We start from the raw sequence: 24,348 nt of genomic DNA, 5'->3' as shown, positions 1-24,348 counted from the left end.
GTTGCTTATAGATTTATTGCACAAAAGACCTGGCAGAGTTTGAGGTTTTTCATGTTATCTAAGCTCAAGAAAGAATTCAAGCAGAGGGAGACAGTGAGCAATGCTAGCAATGGCTTGAAAAGCATGGTGGTAATCTAAGACTTGATTTGTTCAGAACTCAGTATTTCCCAGGTAAGGGAAAATGAGATTATGACACACCTGCACTGTCACAGTTGCTGTGTCAATTCTGTAAGTTTGTGGTTTTAAGTTCCTTTTAATCTAGAAAGATAGGTTTGGTTTTAGGTTAAATGTCTTTGACTTCCTTGTAAACAGACAGTATGGGTTCGGCTTTGGTTCGTTGGCTTGTGCTTTGTTTTCCAGTTTAAATTCTATAAAACTATTCACACCGCACTAAGGATAGGTAGAGGTATTTAATTGTTTTTTTAAAAAAATCCTCTAGAATTCCAACTATTATTACTTAAATATCCTTCAAAGGAGTCTATCTTCAAAGGAAAGAGAATTTTATGGGAAGATTATTAGACTCAGCCCAGAGCTGGAGCAATAAAGAAAAGGCCTCCACAAAGACATCTGAGGGCATCACCACGGATACACAGGAACCCTGTGAAGGCAAACACTGCATGAGGTGCGATGGGAACAGAAAACATAATATAAAATGTAAATGGGGGCTGAGGAGACGAGGAACCATGTGCTTTGTTTTCCTTTCGGGGAGCTTGCGTGTTATAGCGGAAAGACACAGCTTTGGATTCTACAGACGTGCCTTTGAATGCCAGCTTTACTGCTGTTTAACTGAATGTGTGGACCAGGAAAAGAGACAATTTCTTTTGACTTCGGTTATCTTATCTCCAAAATGGTGAGAAACATACCTATTTTCCTAGAGTTATTAGGAGAACTAAATAAGTTTCTATATGTAAAGTGCCAGGCATATAGAAAATACACACACACACACACACACACACACACACACACACACACAAAATCAGTTCCCTCCCACTCTTTATCTTCCTCCTTGAAAACCTAACAAGAAACACTGGAATGCAGTTTCTCAGAGAAACAGCCTATATCTCCAAAGCCCCCATGGTGACGCAGCCCAATCACCAAATCAGACCCTATTCTACACCAAGTTTTCACAAGTGCATAGGGCACATGGAGAATTCAAACCCTGGTTTTCCAGAAAGCTCAAAATAACATCTGACCTGTGGGGGCTAACTATGGCTCACTGTGGCTACAGGGGCATTGGTGAGCATCTTCACCTGTGGTTCCGGCTCAGCTTTGTCACTCGTAAGCTGTAAGACATGAGATGAATTCGTTAAACTCTCTGAGCCTCAGCCATCTTTGGGTCAACAACGAAGAGGGTAAGTCCTTTATGGAATCATTTCCAGCCTTGCACACAAGCACATTAAGGAGCCTACCACCATCACCACAACTGTAGTGACCTTTAAAAAACTCTGCCAAATTGTTACCCAATTGGGTCATCTTCTGCATTTTTTGATAACTAGTAGAGAATATTTTTCATTTGTTTATAAGCCATGTGCATTTTTTTCTTCCATAAATGTCATGTTTATGACCTAACTCACATCTTACAGGATCCTGTGACCTAAATTCTCAAGATCCCAGACAGCACCATCTTAGCCACCTGTTCTGAATTTGGCCCAGCCTCACTGTTCTTCACTGTTTTAAAAAATTGTAGGATGAACGTTAAATTGAAGAGGTATAATCAACATTAACATAGAAACGTATTAGTATATGAATCTCTTTTCTCTTTGCCTGTCGTTAAGAGATGATAATCGGTGCTCTTCTGAATGCCTGAAGATTTTGTACAGAATCATCATTGTTGTCTTCTTTGTTATTAACATTGTTACAAACAGGTAAAACAAACAATCACTTAAACAATGTGATGTCAGAGTTATCATGAAAAATAAAGAGAAAATACCAAAATCCTGACCCTGGATTTATGTAGACATATATTAAAAAGATAAAAACACACATCTTCAAAAGAAACAGTGATGATCAAATTCACCAATTGTGAATAAGTTTCCAGTAATATTGTTTTAAAAAGTTAGACGGGGGAGCCAGGTGGCTCAGTTGGTTAGAGCTCAGTGCTCATAATACCAAGGTCACCGGTTGGATTCCCACGTGGGCCATTGAGCTGCACTCTCCACAATTAGACTGAAAACGATTACTTGACTTGGAGCCGAGCTGCACCCTCCACAACTAAATTGAAAAACAAAGACTTGACTGGAGGTGATGGGTCCTGGAAAAACACACTGTTCCCTAATATACCCCAACAAAATTTTTTTTTAAATAGCCAGAAATAAACCCTAACATATGGTCAGTGCATTTTCAACAAAGGGGACAAGATAATTCAATGGAAAAAGAATAGTCTTTTCAACAATAGTGCCAGGAAAACTGGCAGAAGAGTGAAATGCCAAGACAACATGCAAAAGAAAGAAGTTGGACCCCTACCTGAAACACACACAAGAATTAACTCAAAGTAGATCAAAGACCTTAAACTTATGTAAATGTTAAAGCTGTAAAACTCTTGAAAACATAGGAGTAAATCTTCAAGACCTTGAAGGGTATGCAATTATTTCTTATGTACAAGTTACAACACAACAAGCACATGTAATAAAAAAGAAGGTTGATAAATTGGACATTATCAAAATTAAAAACTTTTGTGATTCAAAGGACACCATCACAAAAGTGAAGAACCAACCTACAGAATGGGAAAAAATATTTGGAAATCACATATCTGATAAGGGACTTATATCTAAAATATATAAAGGATACAACTCAATAATAAAAAGGCAAATAACCCAATTTGAAAATGGGCAAAGGATTTGAATAGATTTTTCTCCAAAAGGTATATTAATGATCAATAAACACAGAAAAGATGCTCAACATCATTAGGATTGAGAAAATGCAAATCAAAAACATCGTGAGATACCATTCCACATCCACTAAAATGGCTATCATCAAGAAATAAAATAAAATAATAAGTAAGCATATGGAGAAAGTAGAACTCTCATCCATTGCTATTTGGAATGTAAAATGTTTCAGTAACTTTGAAAAACACTTTGGAAGCTCCTCAAAAAGTTAAACATAGCAATGTCATTTCTAGGTATATAACCAAGATAAATGAAAATATATGTCCACGCAAAACTTGAACACAAATTTCCATAGCAGCATTATTCATAATATCTTTAAAAAATGGAAATAATCCATATAGCCATCAAATGAAGAATGGATAAATAAAATGTGGCAAACCCACACACTGGAATATTATGTGATCATAAAATGGGATGAAGTACCAACACCCGCTATGACATGATGAAACCTGAAGATATTATACTAAGGAAAAAAGGCCAGTCACAAAAGATCACATATAGTATAATTCCATTTACATGAAATGTCCAGAATAGGTACTTTCTCTCTCTATAGATAATATATGACAGGTATCATCTATACAGACAAAAAGCACATTAGTAGATTAGTGGTTGCCTGGGGCAGAAAAGTAGGGAGGTGTGGGGATGAACAGTAACTCGGAATGGGTGTACAGGTTTCTTTTTGGAACTCGGAAAATGTTTTAAAATTAGACGATGGTGGTGGTTGCATAACTACAAATATACTAAAAACCACTAAATTACAAACTTTAAACAGGTGGATTTTATGTTATATAAATATCTTACGCTGTTTTTAAAACTTTTAAAAACAGTTACTTTAAATAAGGCCCTATGATTTTATTATAAATGTTGGTAATAATAATTGTAACAACTTACTGAGTTGTTATTGCCAGGCAATATTCAAAGTCTTTACAAGTATTAATTAATTTGCTTTCCCAACAAATATATTAGGTAAATACTGTTATTTTTCCCATTTTACAAATTAGAAAACTAAAATTAGTAAATGGCATTGTACGAATTCAAGCACAGAGTCTGTGTTTTCAAATAAAATATGTACTGGGCCTAAAATCCAATAGCAAACTATGAGGAGGAAATCCCTGAAATTCAGAGAATTGGGCAAATTTTGAAATATTATCATTAATGACAGAGCCTAAGAAAGTTAATGCCTAAGAGCAAACAAATATTTTTTTTTGTTACTTCACACAATACTAGTGGAAAATGAAAGGTTGTAAAACGTGATTGCATCCCTCTCTTGTCCTGTATAGAGACAATAATTAGTAAACCCTGGTGGGCTGCTGGGAGTCCCTGGTATATTTTCATTCTCCCATGAGTTACAGGGAGAGGAATTCTGTAGAGCAGCATGGTGTGAAGAGGAGCCAGATGACCAGACAGACCAGGGGTGCAGAATGAGACAGGAGGACAGCCCTAGCTCTGCCATTTATTATTCATGTGAGCTTGGGCAGGTCACCTAACCCTTCCAGACGTAAATGATAGATCCAAAGCATGAAGTAGCTTTATCAGGAGCTTTGTAGGGTCCCTATTGATTTTAAAATTTCATCATCTACCATCTAGTTTTAGACTAATCTCAAAAATACCTTGGCCAGTTATGTTTGCCCCCAAGCAAATCTTCCTCAAACCTGTTTCGTGGAATTCTCCAAACATGTCTTTTCCAGTTCTATGGCCCTTGGAGCTCCAGCTTGGGGGGAGGGGTGGGGGAGAGAACCTAGAAGATATGTGTTTGTTCCTTACTTTGAATGGTAAGGTCCCTTGAAAATAATAAAAATCCGTTTAGTAAATGTAAGCTATGTTTCCAGGAGTACTGAACTATTTTGACAGTCCTTAAGAGTAAAACACAATTTTGATAATGCTAAAATATGCATTGTGATGATCTCTGGGGGCTGAGAATTACAGATGATGTTGTAATTTTCTTCTTTGTATTTTGTTTTACAACCAAAAAAGTATGTTTTTTAAAACCTTAGGGCACAATATGAGGAATGTAGGAACTGTGCCTTTAAAACAATTAAGATGGTAAATTTTGTTATGTATATTTTACCACAATTGAAAACTACAAAAAGAAATCCCTATGGATACATTAAAATCATATGGTATTCATATGATTACCAATTTGCATAAAATCAAACAAAGGCAGATGATACAATAACTACCATGCAATATGTCAGCTTATAATGCTACTTAATTAAAGAACACAGTTATTTAAATCTGGTAACTCTGGGGCCAAATTCATGTTTTACCAAACACTGAAGTTGGGTGTTTAAATGTTTATAGTGGTGTGAGGGAATCAGGTCCTAGGTCATACTGGCTCAAAAAAGCTAATTACTAGCATCTCTTCCCAAAGCTATGTTCAGTGGAGTCACATTGGTAGCTGAAAATCAGCCATGGTGGGAATATCTACACTCCGGAAATTGGCAAATGTTACAAATCAGAACTCCCCCGCTGCCCCCAGAAAACCAGTTTAAGAGCACACCACTGTTTAAATAATACATATATCTATCAATGGACAGAAATTTACACTAACAGAATGTTTAAAATCAACTCCCTCAACTCATTTTATAAATTGAAGCAAATGTCATTGAAAACAGTGAAAAGTGAATAGCAGGACTAGAATAAGAACTTCAAATTTCTTTCCATTATATCACAAAGAAAGATTGCCTTAAGTCTGATATTGCCTTGTTCACTGAAACTGTAAGATCAACTTCCAAATCTTTCCAGAGGCAGGACTCCCTCTCAAGTCACCAGCTGCTTTCTGTCAAGGACAACACAGTGGTCTCTCTGTGTCCTGCCAGAGAAAGACTCACAACTTTAGGGGAAGAATTCACCTCCTCTCTAATCTTTGTCATAGAAATCACAGAATTAAAGGAGCTTGAGGCAAGAGGAAAGGACTTTAGATATGATCTAGTCCATTAGTTAGACTGGAATATTCCAGGCTGCTTGGAGGGGCCATTAATACCAATGTCAACATTCCATCGACCCAAATTGTTACACTTGGGTCCCTTTCAGATTAGGTCTCCCACAAGCCATATGCAAATGGCACATTCAGAAAGGAAACTATCTTTCAATTATAAGATTCCATTCCACTTTAGTGAAAATATACCCTACTCAAATCATAAGTTTCTTCCTCATCATTAATGGTATTTTCTGAAGCTTAATATGTGCAGGCTTTATGATTGAACTTTACATTATCATCAAGTCCTCACAATGGCCTTTTGAGGTAGATACTATTATTACCATTTGTTCAGAGGCTTGGAAAGGTTAGGTACCTTTCCAATGTAACACAAGCAAGGAAATAAAGAAACCACCCTCCAATTCCAGGCAGCCTGACCTCACGCCCACACGCTACACCACTACACCACACAGCCCCCTCCAAGAATGTAGATACTTTCACATTACACCCAGACCCTGGTTTTCCACATATGGCTCTCCTATGATGAGGTCTGAATCTCCAGGTAACTTCAGCAGACCTCACGCTTCTTTGCCTAAATGGCAGGTAGTATGCATTTAGAGTATACAAGCTAATTTTAGTAATACTAGCCTGAACACAGCAGAATCTATCAGATAAATCTTAGAATATAAATATTTATAATGTTACCTAATTGTAGAGGAAATCTAATTTATTTATAAATGGAAATTTATATTCCATGCCTTGGAAAAGCTTGGTTTTGAAGTGCTATTTATTTGGTGTTTTCAGTTTGGTTTCGTGCCTTTACGTCAAATCCCCACACTTCCAGGAAAAGGAGGAGACTCTACCAGCACGAATTCCCCACCTCCTATCAAAGCTAGCTAGCATCAGTAGGCATATTAGTTCCTTATTTGTGGACTTCAGAATGATTAGATATAATAACCAAAGATTATCATCATTGCACATGTCTTGCAACTAACTATCTGTGGACCTTGTTTCACTGAAGAAGAAAAAATCATACAGTAAAACTTTAATGAGCGGTCTTTAAGGAAAGAAAATTAAAGCTTGAGAAACTGTCAACATCACCCAGCTGTCAGGGGTTTGAAAGCCAAATGCAGGTAATGAGAACAAGCGAAACAAGGCAGGCAGACTGAGGCAAATGCCAGAGTTCAGCCACGTCCGATGGAGACATTACTCAGTACCAGCAAACTATTGCCCTACTCTTGCCAGATCTGATTTCTAGGCAAGGTCAGATGATCATGTTTTATATAAAATGTATAAGAAATTTCTACTTATAAAAGATGGTAAAGGCCAAACAGGACATGTCAGCAGGCCAAATCTCGCCTCATATTTCTTCATTTGGTAGAAGAGGAAAAATGTCTAGAGGTGTCAACTGAACTTACCAAGTGAGGGAACCCAAACTTGTTATTCTTTTTTCTATGTCAGACTCTACAATCTCTATTTGTAAAGACATAATATTGCGACTTATTGGAGAGCATTTGAAAAATGAGATATTTCTATCATGGGTGGTCTTACTTAAAATTGCCTGCTAGTTGTCAGTTTTTGTCTTGTTTGGTTTTGTCTTTTTGTCTCAGTTTCTGTGGAAGGATATAAAAGGTCTCTGCTACCTTTAATTTAGTTGTATTTTAGTTGTCATCGTATTCATTTTTTTTGACAGCAGGTATGCTCTTCTTATATTTACATAAATATATGTCCGACTCCAGTTGTTCACTTTTGATCGCCTGGTCTTTGTTTCCATTTTTACCCATGAAAATGAAAGATGTGGCAAAGGCCAGAAATGCCTTGAGCAGAGGCCATGTCTAAACAGTGGAGGGGGTCAAACAGTGGCAGCTCTGCACTTGCAATGTAGACTGCTGCACAGCACTCAACGGCCATTCACCTTAAAAATAAAGTAGATAAGGGGGCCGGCCCAGTGGCTCAGGTGGTTGGAGCTCCATGCTCCTAATTCCGAAGGCTGCCGGTTCGATTCCCACATGGGCCAGTGAGCTCTCAACCACAAGGTTGCCAGTTCAATTCCTCGACTCCCGCAGGTGATGGTGGGCAGTGCCTCCTACAACTAACTGGACTTGGAGCTGAGCTGTGCCCTCCGCAACTGGTTGAGGGGACAACTTGACTTGGAAAAAGCCAAAGTCCTGTTACCCTTCCCCAATAAAATCTTTAAAAAATATATATATATATGAAGTAGATAAAATTCACATTTGCTTTCAGTGGTCATGTGCCATCAGAACCTTATTCCTCTTTGAACATAAAGGCCAAACATAACTACTAGCATGTCTTGAAAGATTTAGCATAGGCAGATCCTATCAAGAAGTGAAATTCAGGTGGCCAGCCAAAGCTGAATCCAGTGCTCAGACAGCTTCAGGTTGTGCCTCCCACCGGCCTCTGTAGTTTAAAACTTGACTACCCCTAGGGAGGGCATGCGCAGTGCACTTTTCTACCACTCTCCGCTGCTTTCTCTCCCCGTCTTGTGGTTTTATTTATCTTTCTAGCTCTTGAAGGCATTTGTGTTTGTGACCTCTGCTCTAGATTTTCAGCAATCTCATCTTTAACATAATTTTTTATGATAGGAATTAACTCAACATCTTACATAAGAGTTGAGTCAATACTCCTTCAACTATTTCTGAGCTGCTTCCCATAGATGGTAGTTGCTGCCTAAATGAAATAACCATATCACCAGGTGACTGCCGTAAATGAGCCAACTCATCTCCTTCTGCTTCTAAAGTATCGTCCGCATGGCCTTCAAACTAATCTTTCATCGTTTTATTCCCATTACCTACAAGGTAAAGCGTGAACTTCCCACTGGCAGTCAGGGTGCTTCATAACTCAGCTTCCAGCTAAATGATCAAAGCTCTTCCCCGACCTCCCAACACAAGCTCGCCACTCAATGCACACACCTGACCCATGCCTATTTATTTGCTCCTGAGCCCCACTCCCTTCCCTTTCTGCCTTCCCAGAGCTCCACTCAAACTCCACCTTTTCCATTAGACTTTTCTAAATCAACCCAGTCTCAAATAATCTTGCCTCCTTTTAAATGTAAATGTTCAATAAACATTTGTTGAATAAATGAATGAATGAATGAATGATGAATTCGAGCATGACCATTTAATTATGGACAACTTGCTTAATCTTTTTAGACAGAGCTTCATCATCTGTAAAAATGTGGTTTTGACAAGAACTAAATGAGATGTTATTATGAAATTATCTAGCAGATATACTACATACACTCAAAAAACATTAGTTATACAGAGACTCAAGAAATACTGCATTTCTCCCTCTTTTGTTGTCAGTTAACTTTACATTTGTGCATACTGTCTCTTCCTAACTGCAGTATTAGACGAACGACCCATTTCTTAAATTTTTTTTGTATCACTCACTGTAGCTAGCATGGAACCTTGCTAACAAAATGTTGTTGACTGAATACTAAGAAAGCTTCTCTATTGAAGAATATGTCCAGCGACCAGCTGCTGACACTGGAATTTCCTCCTTTACAGACATTTGGTTCTAAGTTAAGCATTGCCCCCAGTTAAAATCCAAACCGTCCTGTGAGATAGTAACATATTATGTTTCATGAATTAGGAATAACTGTACTGATTAGACATTTTTGTTTACAAGGAGCAGGAACTGCCTTGCAAGTTATTGCATTTATATGAGGTACAGTGATGAGTTTGTTTAATCCAATACTTTATTATAACTTATTTAATGTCATTACAACATAACTGCAACATAGAAATTAGGGGGTGAAGAGAGATACAGATATTGCACTATCAAGGAAGGAGAAGGAAGGAAGCGAGGAGCGGTGCACCATCAGAATTGCAGCAAGAGAGCACTGTTGCTGTCACTGAGACCACTGACATGGGAACCAGGGTGACCACCTGTCACGGTTTGCCCAGCATTGAGGGGTTCCTAGGATGCAGAGCATTCAGTGCTAAAACCAGGAAAATCCCGGACAAACGGAGGAAAGTTGGTCACCCTGTCAGGCACCAGTAAAATCCCACCTAAAGACATACTTTGTCTAATTTCAAAAGGGTGCTTAGAGTACACTGCACACCAGAGCAGCACAAACCTGTGTCGAGCTGGTTATCAGCTGACTAGAGCAAAGGGCTAAACAGGCCAAGGCTAAAGGTTTGATTTCCTAGGAAACTTTGCTCTCTTCCACAATCAGAATCTGTGTACTTCATGTAAGCCAGCCGTTCTCCAATGTTACTGACTAATAAAAAGGGGAACAAGGAGAGAGAGAGCACACCTCCTGTGGGCCAAATATTTCACTGCTGCGAATAACATTAGAGGGACCCTGTTTTCCTTGCGCATGAAAATGAAGCGGTTGAAGAACAACACATACAGAAATTCCCTTTCTGAACTTCCTGCTGACATGGGTTCTAAACAATAACAATAATGTATAGCATATTTGCAAATTTCCACAGCATAGTCTGCTATATAGTTTCATCCTAATTCTCATCCCATGAGAAGGCATGGCAGATACCAAACTCAGCAGGGTTGGGGTCACCCATGGTTACCCAACCAGCAAGCAACAGGGCTGGAGCCCTTGCCTCCTGGTGTTTTTCATTTGTTTGCCTTAGTTGTGGTTGTTGTTTTGACACAGGTCACAGCCTCCTGTAATGCAGCAAAATACACAACATTCAGGTTCCCTTGAATTTGTACAGATTATTTCCATAAGAGCTCCAAAACTCTTGGGCCCAAGGACTAAGCATCACAGCCTTAAAGCTCCTCTGCGCCTTGCCAAACATGACATATAGGTGGGCTGGTTATTTCCTGTATGTACAAAGGCATAAAGCATATGCACAGTTTTCACCCTGGTGGTCAGGCCCAGGGGATTAGAAAACGTATCTCTGCTTTTAATATTTAGGGACTGCCAGACTCTGCACCTCATTGTTTTAAGTCTTTACTTTTTCATAGACTTTTCTGCCCAAATCCACAGGGTTGTATTAGCAAACTGAAAGCTGAGTTTCCCTAACACATTTATTTTTCTTTTAGAGTAAATGTGGGAAGGATGAAAACTGCCCTGTGTCATACTTACATGTTACTCATTAACTAACTGCAAAAAAAAAAAAAAAATAGCCTCAGCTACTTTAGGAGTCATGTGAAGAAAGAGCTAGAGCTTCCTGCAATGCGAGAACTGAGCAAAGCCAAAACGCAGATTTTCACATTGGGGAAATTCAGAAATGAGCCTTTGAGTTTAGTTCTTGAGTTGGCGATCGACAAGTGCACAATGGTGAAGAAAAAGCTGCCTTCCAGTGACACAGTGTTCCGGTTTGACACTCCAGGCAGCCCCCGGAAGGCCCACACGGAGGCCCAGCACAGCTCCACCGACAGCCCCGGCTCAGTCTTTCTCAGGTGGGTACATCCCGTCTGTCTCCCTGATGGCTTCTGCTACCAGACAGGTAGCCCTTAAAGAGCTCCTTCCTCACTCCCTGAGGTAGCAATGTGCCAAGGGGAAAGAGAAGGTACAGCCTAGGCGTCCGGGCCAGTGGTTTTGAAGACAGTACATTGCAAGGGTTGTGATCTGCTGAGCAAATAGAACTTTAACACCATTAAGGGGAAATAATTGTTAGTGCTTTCTTTAGGCTTTTTCAGGACTGTGTAAGTGGCCAGCCATACAGTTGCTCAATTCCTAACTCACTCTCTAGTGGATAGGAAGTGAAGCCATAACTGAACCAAAAACACTCCTTTGGTGTCAACATTACCTGTATTATTATTAAAGTAGTAAGTATTAAAATATTAAAATAATAGCACTCTTTTTGGCTTTCTAAATTAAATATTTAAATAATCCTAGTTCAATGATTCACTGTACAGTGATTTACAGCAGCACTGCCCAGATTGAGAACGTATGCCTTTTAGCTGTAAATATTCCTATCTACATCAATACTGCTCGAATAAGTACATATTTTAATGAAAATTCATTTACCAACTCTTTTGATTTCGTCTCATAATAATTATTTAGCAACTTACAAAAGGTAGAAACAAAGTGCAAGTGGAAATCAATTACAAGAAAAAGTTTCTCATTGACTTTGATGTGAACTGTAATGTACTTTTCATGGAAACGTCTCAAGGGAAGATAGAGGAATGGCCTCTACACCTGAAGTTTACTTTTATAGCACCATCGCCAGGAAGTTAATCATTTGTTTTACTTTTTAATCATTTTAAATCCTTTACACAAAAAAGAGTTCTCAAAAATAGAGCTTTTATAAATTAAATAGAAAGCAAAGAAATCCCATTTCATGTCATAGCAGGCACACATCAGAATGTCAGGTTATGAGTACAAATTAAATAATTTTTTAACGTTTTAGAGACCAAGAGTCTGAATTTATGCAAAATGTTGCTTAATACATTGAAAATTAGCTTTGGTTTTTCCATCCTTCATTAAAATGAATTTCCCTAACTTGCACTATGACTGTTTGAGCAAGAACACAATTTCTGTGATCGAAAAATGTAAAACTCTTGCATTTCCTGAATATTTTGCTGAATATTTCTTGCATATTTTGCTGAACTTTGAGTATTTCTTGAATTGCTTTGTCTGCATCAAACATCTCTTTTGTAGAGTATAATGTAAACTTCTCTGGGAATTCAAGCTTTAATAAGAAAAAAATAAATTAAATTAAAATGCATTAATTAATTAATTGCACAAAGTACAATTTAAATAACATAATACATATTATTTAAGCAAGTATAAATAAATAGAATAAAAATAAAATAAAAACCTGAATCAACCTAAATTCAAGCTTCTTTCAAAAAGATCCCAGGCCTATTTCACCAGCATATTGAAATATTCACCATCAAATCTCTATATTAATATCTATGTTTCTTTTTTTAAAATTTGTATTGCAACCAACCTAAAAACACTTCATATCACCAAATGGTTTGGGCATTAGAGGACTTTTAGTCTAGTTGAAAGATCGGTTTAATCTATTGCACATAAAATCATTGAAAATAGTTTGTAGAAGCATTTAGGTATGTGTTGGTTCATTATTTGAGGTCAAAAATAAGACCAGGTAAACACTTCCCTTTACCTTCTAAATAAATATTAAGAATTATGTGGCTGTTGTGGTATCCCATTATCCTTTCCATGAACCACAGCTAATAAAATGTACTCTCAGATCAACAAACTACTTCAAGTAGGCACAGATACAATTTACGCGGTGCTTTTATTCAATTATTCAATTCAACAAACATTTACTGACAAACTATTACATGCCAGGCTATGTGGAAGGCACAGGGGGTCCAGTCATGAACAAGTTAGACCTAGTCCCTGCCCACATAAAGGTTATGAGTTTAATGTCAAAGACAGGCAAAAGGAATTATGAATCCATACATACACGCATACATAATTCAGATATTAATGTATGTTATTATAGGAAATAGGGCTGAGAAGGACAATGAGATCGAGGAACTAATTTAGATGGGGTGGCAAATAAAAGATTCTCTAAAGAAGTGATATGTAGGCCAATTTAGAGAATGAAAAAAGAGCCAACCATGGAATGATCGGAAGTAGCACGTATACCTAAGATGGGGAAGATCTTGTGTCTTGGGAAACTTGGGGAGAGAGGCACCCAATGAAATCGGAAAGATAAGCCAAGGTTGAAGGCGTTTAGAATTCTATTCTAATTGCAGTGTGAAGCCACTGGAGGATTTAGAATAAGGGAGTATCATGATATGATGTTCGTTTTAGAAGGGTATTCCGGCTGCGCTCTGGGTTATTTCTAGTTTTTATTTATTCGAGCAATGCTATGTCTTGCCCATGTCTCTAAGGTATGTACCTAGGAGAGGAATTGCTAGGTCATTGATTATGGACATGACGTACTTTACTCACTATGTCAAATTATATTCCAAAGTTCTGTGCCATTTATGCTACTAACTGCAGTTGTCCCACTGCCTCAAAAACAATGGCTTTCTCTAACTTTTTAACTTTTCTAGTCTGGAAGGTGTGAAAGGGCATCTCGATGTGGTTTCAATGTGCATTTCCCTTATTAATACAGGAGGAGCATCTTTTCAACATGTTTATTGGTCATTTTCGTTTCCTCTTTTGTAAAATGCTTGCTGATGGACTTATGACCTTTTGGGACTGGAGAGGGGGGACAGGGATTACTATGTTTTCCTTATTTTTAGATAGTTTTTAAAATATTCCAGATACTGATCTTTTTTCAGTTATATGTGCTGCAAATATTTATGACTGTTCACATTCTCTCTCATGTCCAAGTTCTTATTTTTAATTTGTCAGTGTATTAATTATTTTATTAATGACTTGTATTTTCTGTGACTTGTGTAAGAAATCCTTTCCTATTCTGAGGTCATAACAATGTACTTGCGTATTTTTTCTAACAGTATGTTTTCCTTTCAAACTAGGATCCTATAAAGGATTTGGAATTTATTTTTGTTTCTGGTGTGAAATAGGGCATCATTTTAATTTTTATATGGATAATAAATTGTCTCACATTCTTTATTGAATAGTCTTCCCTTTCCCCATTAATCTGCAATGCTAGCTCTGTCATATATCGCTATCTTCATGACTACTGCTTCATAATAAAAATTTTGTTATCCGATATGACAAGACTCCTTACCTAGTTCAGAAACGATTGGCTACTTTTGCCCTTTTGCTCTTCCATTTAAATTTTAGAATCAGCTGATGGAATAAAGATTTTTTTGTAATTGAAACTGCACTGAATCTATTGCTCAGTTTGAGGAAATTTGACATTTTATGATATCAAACATACCTATTTATGCACGGCATGAATTTTTTTAGGTCTTCTTTAATATGACTTTGATAAAGTTTTAGAATATTCTACGTAAATCATTTGTTAGATTTATTCATAGGTACTTCAAACTTTTGTTGCTATTAGAAATATGTTTTTAATTGCATTTTCTTTTGTTGATGTTATACAGAAATGTAATTAAAATTCTAAATTTATCTCATGTTTAAAATTCTTGCTAAATCTTCTCATAAATTTTGATAATCAATCAGTAGACTCTACAAGGTTTTTTTTGTAGGCAATAATATTATTTGAAATAATGAAAATTTTGTTTTTACTTTTCTGATCTTTTTTTCTGATCCTTTTAAATCTTTTTGTTTCATCACACAAACAAGGAACTCCATTATAATGCTGCGTATAAGTAGTAATTTCAGGCACTCTTGTTTTGTTCCTGATTCTTAAGGAAATCCTTTTAACATTTCAGATTTTATCAGCTTTTCTCAGGTTAAAAGAGTTCCCTTCTCACTGAGGATTTATAAGAGGTTGTTGGAACTATAGAGTGCTTTTCTAGCCTCCTCTGAGATGATTCGAATTGGAAAATCTCTGATATTCATAATGAGCACAGCACCTCAACATTCAAAATTCCCAAGAAATCATCATTTCCCAAAAAATACAGAAAAACATTGTGTAGTCTTGAAAAACATGAATTTCTGTAAGCTTTATATGTAGATTGGAAAATGCTATGGTGACTTAATAGTTCCATAAATTAGTCATTCAGCAAACAAAAATCAGGAATTTCTACTGAATTACCTAATTAGCTTTGGGAGAATTATTATGCAAATTAGCCATTAGATCTATTGTTTTTAATAAATTTGTTTTCCCAAAATATTTTTCTTAGAGTAGAAGTCTATTTTAATTTTAGGCAAAGGTAAAAGTTGCACAAGACACTAATGTAACGAACGGAGAGCTATGGGCTTTGGGGGCACGTAGAAGATCCAAGAGAGCGACCAAAGAAGTCAAAGATAAAGCAGCCCTAAGCTAGAATATGGGGCCAGGGTGGGACCAGCCCAGACCTGCTCAGACTCCTGTGCTGTGATTTGGGAACCACTCCAGGCTGTAGTCAACAATGACCTTGCAGCCTGCAGTCACACTTATGTACCCACTTAGTGTCTCCAATGACTGCTTCTGCTCCTCTACTCTTCCACTTGCCACCAGTGAGTGAAAGAGGAAATGTTTGCTCTTTTTCCCTTCGGCTCTCCAAACTCATTTCTCCTACTATCAGGGAAAGGACAGGAGCGTTATTTGGTACCAGAAGACCAACACACAGTAGTTGTATCATGACCCATTTCAAAAGTAAACCCATGGCCTCAGCTCCTGTTCACAGGAGTTGTACAGATAATATTTAGAAGCTGGAGGGAGGCTGAATTCTCGGATATGGGCTTCATTCTCCAGGAGCAGAAATGAAAAGGTTGCAGCCAAAGAAAGCAGGACTGCCTTAAGGGATATATAATTGTTTAATATCCTGAGTGTACAGTGAGCATTTCAGTGAATGGAGTAAATCTATTCTTAGTGAGTAAGGCCGGGTGGCAGGACCCGTGAACTCTGCAGAGCCTTCGAAAGGAGAGTGAGGGGTGGCTGTCAGGAGACAGACAGAATGACGTGAACCAGGATGTAGTGAAATGGGGCTGCAGATGTTAAAATAAGGAGGTAACATGCAGAGGAGTAGGCCTCTTTGATGTGAGAGTTAGAATTTTCCCAGCAGAAGATGATTGCCAAGAGAGGAGACCTACAGTCTCTTTCCCCAACTTCACCAGACACTTCCCCACAAAGCATTCAACATCTTCTCAATATATATGCTCTATCCTGTCACCAGGCTTTTGAACATACTACAAGTTCCCACTGACTGCCTGAAAAATTCCTTTTCATCTTTTAAGACGTATCTCCTGAAAGGACTGGGTAACACCTGGGGAGGTTTCCCTGTGGCTTCCTATTCCCACCCCTCAGAACAAGTAGCCTTTTCTTATATGTAGGTACCATATTCCATCTGAACCACTGATATCAGAATGTAATGGTATCAGGGGTATATTTATTATAAAGCCAATGAATTTTAAACTTCCAACCTCACTTATACAGGCCCCTTCCAAGGCCGTGGAAGACTCGCTGACAAGTTATTCACATAGTCATACCTTTTCATAAACAATTCAGACAATATTTTAACTGCAAATACGACTGTTGTCTCTCTCCTCGCCAGTTTTCCCTCTCACGCTTTTCCTCTAGTCCAACAGCCAAGGGCATTTTTGACATTCTGAGCTAAGGGGGAGTTGGTTGGCCATACACTGAATTGGGGATTAGTGGAAGATAGTCAAGTGATTTACCATCATTTCTATGTGCACGTGAATTATTGCTAGTCATCCTGGCTCCCAGGAATATTCCTAGCACCCACTAAGCCAATTCACCCTGCTTGGTGACTCAGCAGTTCAGGGCCAGAGATGGCATCATGGTATGAAAGTGACCTATAGGTGCCATGCTTCAGAAGCGTGTGAGTAATGGAAGAGAAACAAGATTGGAAATGCATGGAGCCAAAAGCCAGGCTCTGGCACATTCCTCTAATTATCAGATACGTACATTATAAGTGGTGGACTCATTAATGCCAACTCAGAACAGAAGTGCTCTTCTGTGAGGACTATAGACTCGATAATGCAGCTGATGTAATTAGAAGTACACCAACATTTTTATGTTAATTGCACAATTCCTCAGAATTCCTGTATTTATGGGGCACAAACCTAAGGTAATAGTGAAAACAGCCATTGCCTCTGTGTGTCACATAGTAAATCACATCTTAACACGACATTATCAAGAATGGGTCTCAATCTAAAAGAAATTGTCTATCTTAACAATAAAAAAGCAAGCTGTTTTTTAGACAAAAAAACTCAATTATCTTCTGTTCTCTTTGTTGACAATATTTTAAAATCGTTGCCATACAAAGAGATCGATGAGTATCAGCCAAAAATTGTTAAGAAAATATCATAGAGTGCATCAGGCAGTTAATTCATAAGCGTGTTCCATTACTTTTCCGTATTTGAAGATGCGTATGGAATTTGTCAGCTTTTTCAAATTAATAATTTCATTTCTTTCCTCTTTCTAAATAAATATTCACTTTCATACCTAATTTTTTTATTCATAATTTTACTTAAAGAAGGTATAAGCTTCTAACTGCTCGTGTGCCTTCTCCAACAGATCTGGCTTTCTGGATCTGTAGAACTTGACACAGGCTGTGCGCTTTGTAGCGCTGATAAAGGAACGGATGTGATTCTAGGGGAATGAACGCCAGAGTAGAATGCACGTTGGCTTGTAAGCTGCCTGTCATCTGTCCCTCATTGAGGGTAATTGTGAATATATTTATAGGAAAACTAATTTTTTTAAAAATGCTTTTAATCAGTTTTCACGTCATTAAATTTTTCAGAACACCTACAATTGTTCTTTAAAAACACGTTTTAATAACCTATGCTTTAATCTTTGACTCACTTTTTAAATGAAGTTTTAAAACCTCATGGAAATCTATTTTGGATGGGTTCAAAAACCATTTTGAAGGAAACACATAAAAAAATCGATAACGTTCATTTACATGCCTTCATACCTCTCTCTTTCTCTCTCTCTCAAAAAAAAAAACAGTTAAGTGTAATTGAACTGGAAGTTCTAGAAGCTACATGTGTAACTATGTAGAGCTACATGAGGGCAAATTGGGAAACCCCTGGCAAGAAATACATGAGTGATGAATGAGTCTTTCTATATTATCCAGCAGTAATAATAATAATAATAATAATAATAATAATAATAATAATAATCTTTTCTATTTGCACACTGACTTACTCAGGGGAAATTTTTATCCATGAGTAAGCCGTGACCTTAGAAACCTTCAGTGGCTTTTCGCTATGGTAGATAGATTACAGTAGTTATTCTCTACACTGCTTAGATGATGAAAGCCAGTAACAGAAAAGGAAAAAAGGTTCCTGCTGTTGTTGGCAAAATTAAGCCAACAAAATTAGTCCAAGTAGTGAGTGCATAGCCAGAAATATGACCAAAAGAGCATTGTCCATCTTCATTGACCAATTGATTCACCTGGCTTGGCTTCAAATTATTTGGGCTATTTCCAAAAATCAAATCCATTCAAGGGTCATTTAATTCAGTTTCTTCATCTCACCCAGGGTGATTTTTACAACCCCAAAAGGGATTCTGGTTTCAGAAGTAAGTATGCTACTCTTTAAAAGAGCAAGGTTAAGGAGACTTACCTGGCACTCCCCATTCTATACTGACTCATTATGTGATTCTGTGGGTTTCATTTAAATTTATCTGTGAAAAGGCAAGGGTATCTGTCCTATGTACTTTTGAGAAATGGTAAAATAACAAATAGGATGGGTAATTGCCTTTAACAAACAGTTATGGAATGCTTTCTGTAATCTCTGTATAAGGATGCTCTTTACAGGAAGGACGGCCTGGTGCACATCAGGTTTCATCACTTATTGGCTGTGCAATCTCTCTGTACCTCACTTTCCTCATCTGTACAATGGGTACGATCATTGAATTGTGGAGATACTAAACAAGATGGCATACAAAGAGCTTGGCACACAGCAAATGATCTAATGCTTGCTGTGGCTATTATGGTGGTGGGGGAGATTCACAGAGGAATAATGGTGTATTCACTTGTCATCCAGAGCTCTTAGAGGCCAAGCGTACATCCTTTCCTTTCTATCCCCTGCAGCTGGCATGCAGAAGAAACTCTAGGATATGAAGAACTCTTGTAGAGTATATAAATGACTGGAGACCCAGCTCCTGCTTCCAGGGGCTCCAATCTCTGTTGGTGACAGACACACATTCAGGCTACTACACAAGGCAGGCAATGTGTATGCACTTTAAAGATTAAATTATTAGTTTAACTTTCCAAAGTATAATTTCCCACAGCATGTTTCCTGTTAAGCCCCATGTTGCAATACTTAGATCTAGAAATAAACTGCACATTTCAAATGTTTAGTGGAACAAAATAAACTTTGCCTTATGTGAAAAACTAATAGCTGCCAGGATGATACTGGAGAAAAAGAAACCTTTGATTTTATCCCTTCCAATAAACAAGGTGCCACAAAAAAAGCCTTACTCCAAATGTACTCCTGCCAAAAGGGAAAGAAACCCCAGAGCAGAAAACGTGAAGTCATCCACAGGTGTTCATTTATCTTATAGAGTTGTCCTTTGGACTGTTTGTGACCTGGCTGGCTTTCCTGGTCCCATTTCTTGCCCTCATCATGCCCCAAGAAGACCGCACTTCAGCCATGCACGCTAGTTCCAGCCTTTGTACCTTCTCTGCCTACAGCACTCTGGCAGGTAAATTCTGAGCTGTCCTTCAAAACAGGACCAGGTATCACTGCCTGCAGAAAGCCTACCTTGACAGAGATCTCCTTTTCTCCATGCTCACATTATACTTTCTACTTCCATTATAGCATTTATCACACTAAATTACACATGTTGTATGTAATATTTGTCTTTCTTCCTCTCTCTGCCGCTTGTTTCTAAGCCACTACTTGGCACAGTTCCTGGCACAAAGTATACGACGAGAAATGTTAGATGGGTGAATAAAATGGTGGCGGGTGATAGATAAACAAAGAGCTTGCCTGAGTGGACGAGCAAGGCTGCCCCTTGCTGGAGTGACACTGACCTCCCACGAGGAAGGTAGAAGCTCAACAGAATAGTCAGGGATCGTAAGTCAGGAATATGCTCACTTCAGGAAGAACCGCTAGTGGCAAACTCAAATGACAAATCAGACCTACTGACTCAGTCCAGGACCTTTTCTCTGTTCCACAGTGATTTATTATGAGATCTGAACTGATATTTGCCTCACTGTGGTCCCATATGTCTTATCCTTGCAGTTGGGAAAAGAGGGGGGAAAATCATACAACTAAAAGGCTACTAGGACCAACACAGGCTGAAATTTCTTATTATGAAATTTCTTCCATAAATATAAGTGTAAACTTAATTTTAACTTAATTTCACATTGAATTAAGTTTAAAAATAAAATTAATTACTGTACAATTGAATTAAACTAGATATGAAATAAATAAGAATTTAATTTAATAAAACATCGATTTTTTTTAATTTAATAAATAATCCCTCACACATGCCACACACTTTCAGATCTTCATGCCTTTCGGCTTGTTTTCTCTCTGCCTGGAATAATATTTCCCTCCAACAATACTTCATTAACCGTCTTTTGCATTGTTGCGACACCTTGTTGGTTACGCCGGGCAGCCCTGCGTGTTCAGTGTGGAAGGGGACAACACAAGGGTGAGAACACCAGGAGCAGGCAATTATATGGGGCTGTCTTGGCCACCACAATAGCTGTGCGCAACGCCAAAATGACCCCATGTTTCTCATCTGAAAGATGGTAGGTATGTGGTGAAAGGCAGTCAGTAGCCTTGGAGTTACTCAGACCCGTATTGGAATCACAACTCCAGCACTTACTGTTCACCTTAGTCCCGTTATCTAATCTTTCTAAACCTCAGTTTTGTCATTTGTAAGATGGGGCAAACAACACCTACCTTTTAGGACTGTTTTGAAGATTAAGTATGCACACTACATGGGAGCTGACAAACAGGAGCACTCAAGAATTGCTAACTATTATTATAGTTAGAAGGTAGGTGAAGTGTTACCATAGAAACACCATTGTAAGTCACAGCCATACGACCCTGTGTCAAACTCGAAGGTTGTGTTTTTTTCTACTTGTTTTATTATACCCATACATTTTTTTTATAACACACACAACCTAGAGCTAAACACAGGGCGGAAAAGTATATAAAGCTAAAAAATACTTCCTTTTATATATTTGAACATATATAGAGACATTAGGACTTTAAGACCCAAAACTGAAGAGCCAAACAGTTGTCAAGCTATTTCGTCCCTCCCATATGGCCGAAATCCATATTATGATGATCTTAAAGAAATATGAAAATAAGGTAGGGAAAAAAACCACCAGTCCTGACCTAAATAGTTTTCTCAAAATTACAGCTCTGCTGGAAAAAAGTCTCAAATTTCTGAGTAGAGAAAAAAAAGTAGAAAAAAAAGTGATTATCTCCAGAAAATACAAGTTCAAATGGCCAAGTTCTGTCTCACATCAAAATGAAACATTTTTCCAACAATGCTACTGGTATACCAGGTTAAACAAGATTCTCTACTCAGAAATTTGAGACTTTGTCCTGTATTGTAAATTTCTCCAACCGTAGTTTCTTCTCCAGTGAAATAAAAATAAAGACACTGAGAGAAGAGGCTTCTTCATATCTGACTCAAAATATTATTTCTCCAAATTCATATACTGAAAGTATAGTGGAAAAAGCCCAGGCGTGGCACCAACAGGCTTCTGTGACCTGAAGGAAATCAATGACCCTTGCTTTTCCTGATCTCACAAAATAGAGAGCTCTATTGTGAACAGGGTTTTTCCAGACAGTACAGAAATTAAAAGGAGAAAATAATCAAATGAGGGGATATACATAAAATTTAAAATTACAAGCTCCCACTGGGGGAAAAAGTGAAGAATTCTTTCAGGTATTATTTTATTCCTATGGTATTTTTTTTAACTTTTTCAATAACGGTTGACATTCAATATTATATTAGTTTCAGGTTTACAGCGTAGTGGTTAGATATTTATATAACTTACAAAGTGATCCCTGATAACTCTAGTAGCCACCTGACACCATACATACATATTACATATTATTGACTATATTCCCTATGCTGTACTTTATATCCCTGTAACTGCCAACTGTGCTTTTACTCCCTTCACCTTTTTCAACCCGCCCCCCAAATCCCCTCCCATCTGGCAACCAAATCCTTTCCCATCTGGCAACCATGTTCTCTGTATCTAAGAGTTTGTTTCTGTTTTGATTGTTCGTTTATTTTGGTTTTTGGATTCCATGTGGAAGTAGAATCCTACAGTATTTGTCTTTCTCTGTCTGACTTATTTCACTTAGCATAATACCTTCTAGGTCCAGCTCTGTTGTTGCAAATAGTACGATTTCATTCTTTTGTACTGCCAAGTAATATTTCATTGTGTGTGTGTGTATATATATATATATATATATATATATATATATATATATATATATATATATATTACATCTTCTTTACCTAATCATCTATCAATGGACACTTAGGTTACTTCCGTATCTTGGCTATTGTATATAAAATATCCTTTGTCTCTGGTTATAGCCTTTGTTTTAAAGTCTATTTTGTCTGCTATAACTATGGCTACGCCAGCTTTTTTGTTTCCATTTTCATGAAATATCTGTTTCAATCCCTTTACTTTCTGCCTGTGTGTGTCTTTCAATCTGAAGTGAGTCTCTTGTAGGCATCATATGTAAGGGTCTTGTTTTCTTCTCCATTCATCCATCCTATGTCTTTTGATTGGAGCATTTAATGCATTTACATTTAAAGTAATTGTTAATAGACATGTAGTTATTGCCATTCTATTATTCATACTTTTTACTCTTTTCTTCTTCTTCTTCAAGAAGTTCCTTTTACATTTTTTATAATACTAGTTTAGTGGCAATGAACTCCTTTAGCTTTTTCTTGTCTGGGATTATAGTATTTTTTAAAATTTTATTTAGTTGCTAAGTGAAGTGGTAGATTTACCATGAAGCTAATAAACCTGAAACTTCAGGGCCTATCACTTGAATGAATCTCTTCTAATTCAATATTCACTTTTTGCACTTAATTTTATGTTGGTTTCTTAAAGAAGTCCTCCATATTGTATAAGCTTCAGGCCATATAACATTGAATCTGCCCCAGTTCCTGTAGTTAACTTAAAGATGCATTTTTCAGACAAGACCAACCAATATTCTAAATATCATCATCACTGTTCTATACCCAGAAATGGGATGTTATTTACTAACAGTTAACAAATCTACACAAGAAACTGTTATTATGGTATGAAAGGGTATTTCCAAAATGATTGATTCCTGGAAAATATGGAAATAAAATGTATCCCCTACAAAGACATAATTTTTTTGGAACATCCATATTGTCATTATACAAAATGACCATGTTATATAAACCCTATATACTATATACTAGTATATAAACATATAATTAATATATAATTGAATATTAGAGTAAAACATAAAGGTGGTAGCATCTTTATTCTCTTTATTAAAAGAGAGAAAAAATTAGTAAATCTTTTATTTATCTACATTATTATATCCCACATTTTAGAGGTTTTGAAGAAGTAGAGATTCCAGAAATCCAAAACCTACTCTACTAATAGGAATTCCTATTTGAGTTGAAAAGTGGCACAGAAGAGTAGTTAAGGACACCAACTCCTCAGCCAGATTGTCTGGGTTCCCACCTCATTTAAGTGGCTTGGCCTATCTGTACCTCAGTTTCCTCTCCTATTAAAGGGTGAGTGACAGCTCCTACCTCAAAGGGTTATTGTAATGGATGGAATGAGTTACCATACTTTTGAAGTGCTTAGAAAATTATCTAGCATATATAAACAATACATAAGTGTTACTTAAATCACCTTTGGCTCATTTCTAACTTGGGCTGCCATCTCACAGATTGCTTTATCAACCTGGAAAATGATTGAAAATTTTCCATTTTATCCCACCGTCATTCTCCCATTAGTGACAACACGTTTCTAGATTATCTACTGAATTGCCACATTTTTAGTGGAAAAAAGACTATTTATTCATTTTGTATCCCCTAAGGTTTTGTTTAGTCTTCCATCCCAAATAAGGACAGGAGTGAAGGATAGAAGTAATCCCTAAGTGTT

General features: G+C 37.3%; 1 protein-coding gene across 4 annotated transcripts in view; it reads left to right on the top strand.

Annotated features, from left to right (window-relative positions):
• The window catches only part of GRAMD2B (GRAM domain containing 2B), a 110,433-nt gene that overhangs the window by 2,614 nt on the left and 83,471 nt on the right, over nucleotides 1–24,348 (top strand). Inside the window, exon 1 of one of the 4 annotated variants that reach the window (XM_081053998.1) lies at nucleotides 10,928–11,190. The exons of 2 other annotated variants lie outside the window; for them this stretch is intronic. Coding sequence is in view for 1 of the 2 variants with exons in the window: in XM_081053994.1 (XP_080910120.1) it covers nucleotides 10,964–11,190 (227 nt within the window). In the remaining variant the exon portion in view is untranslated. Of the gene's footprint in view, nucleotides 1–10,927; nucleotides 11,191–24,348 lie in introns of those variants that run through there. One more of the 4 variants, XM_081053994.1, reaches the window with a different exon arrangement.

This window comes from Rhinolophus hipposideros (genome assembly GCF_964194185.1).
Source record: "Rhinolophus hipposideros genome assembly, chromosome: 7".
Classification (NCBI taxonomy): Eukaryota; Metazoa; Chordata; class Mammalia; order Chiroptera; family Rhinolophidae; genus Rhinolophus; species Rhinolophus hipposideros.
This window is presented reverse-complemented; position numbering and strand designations above follow the sequence as displayed.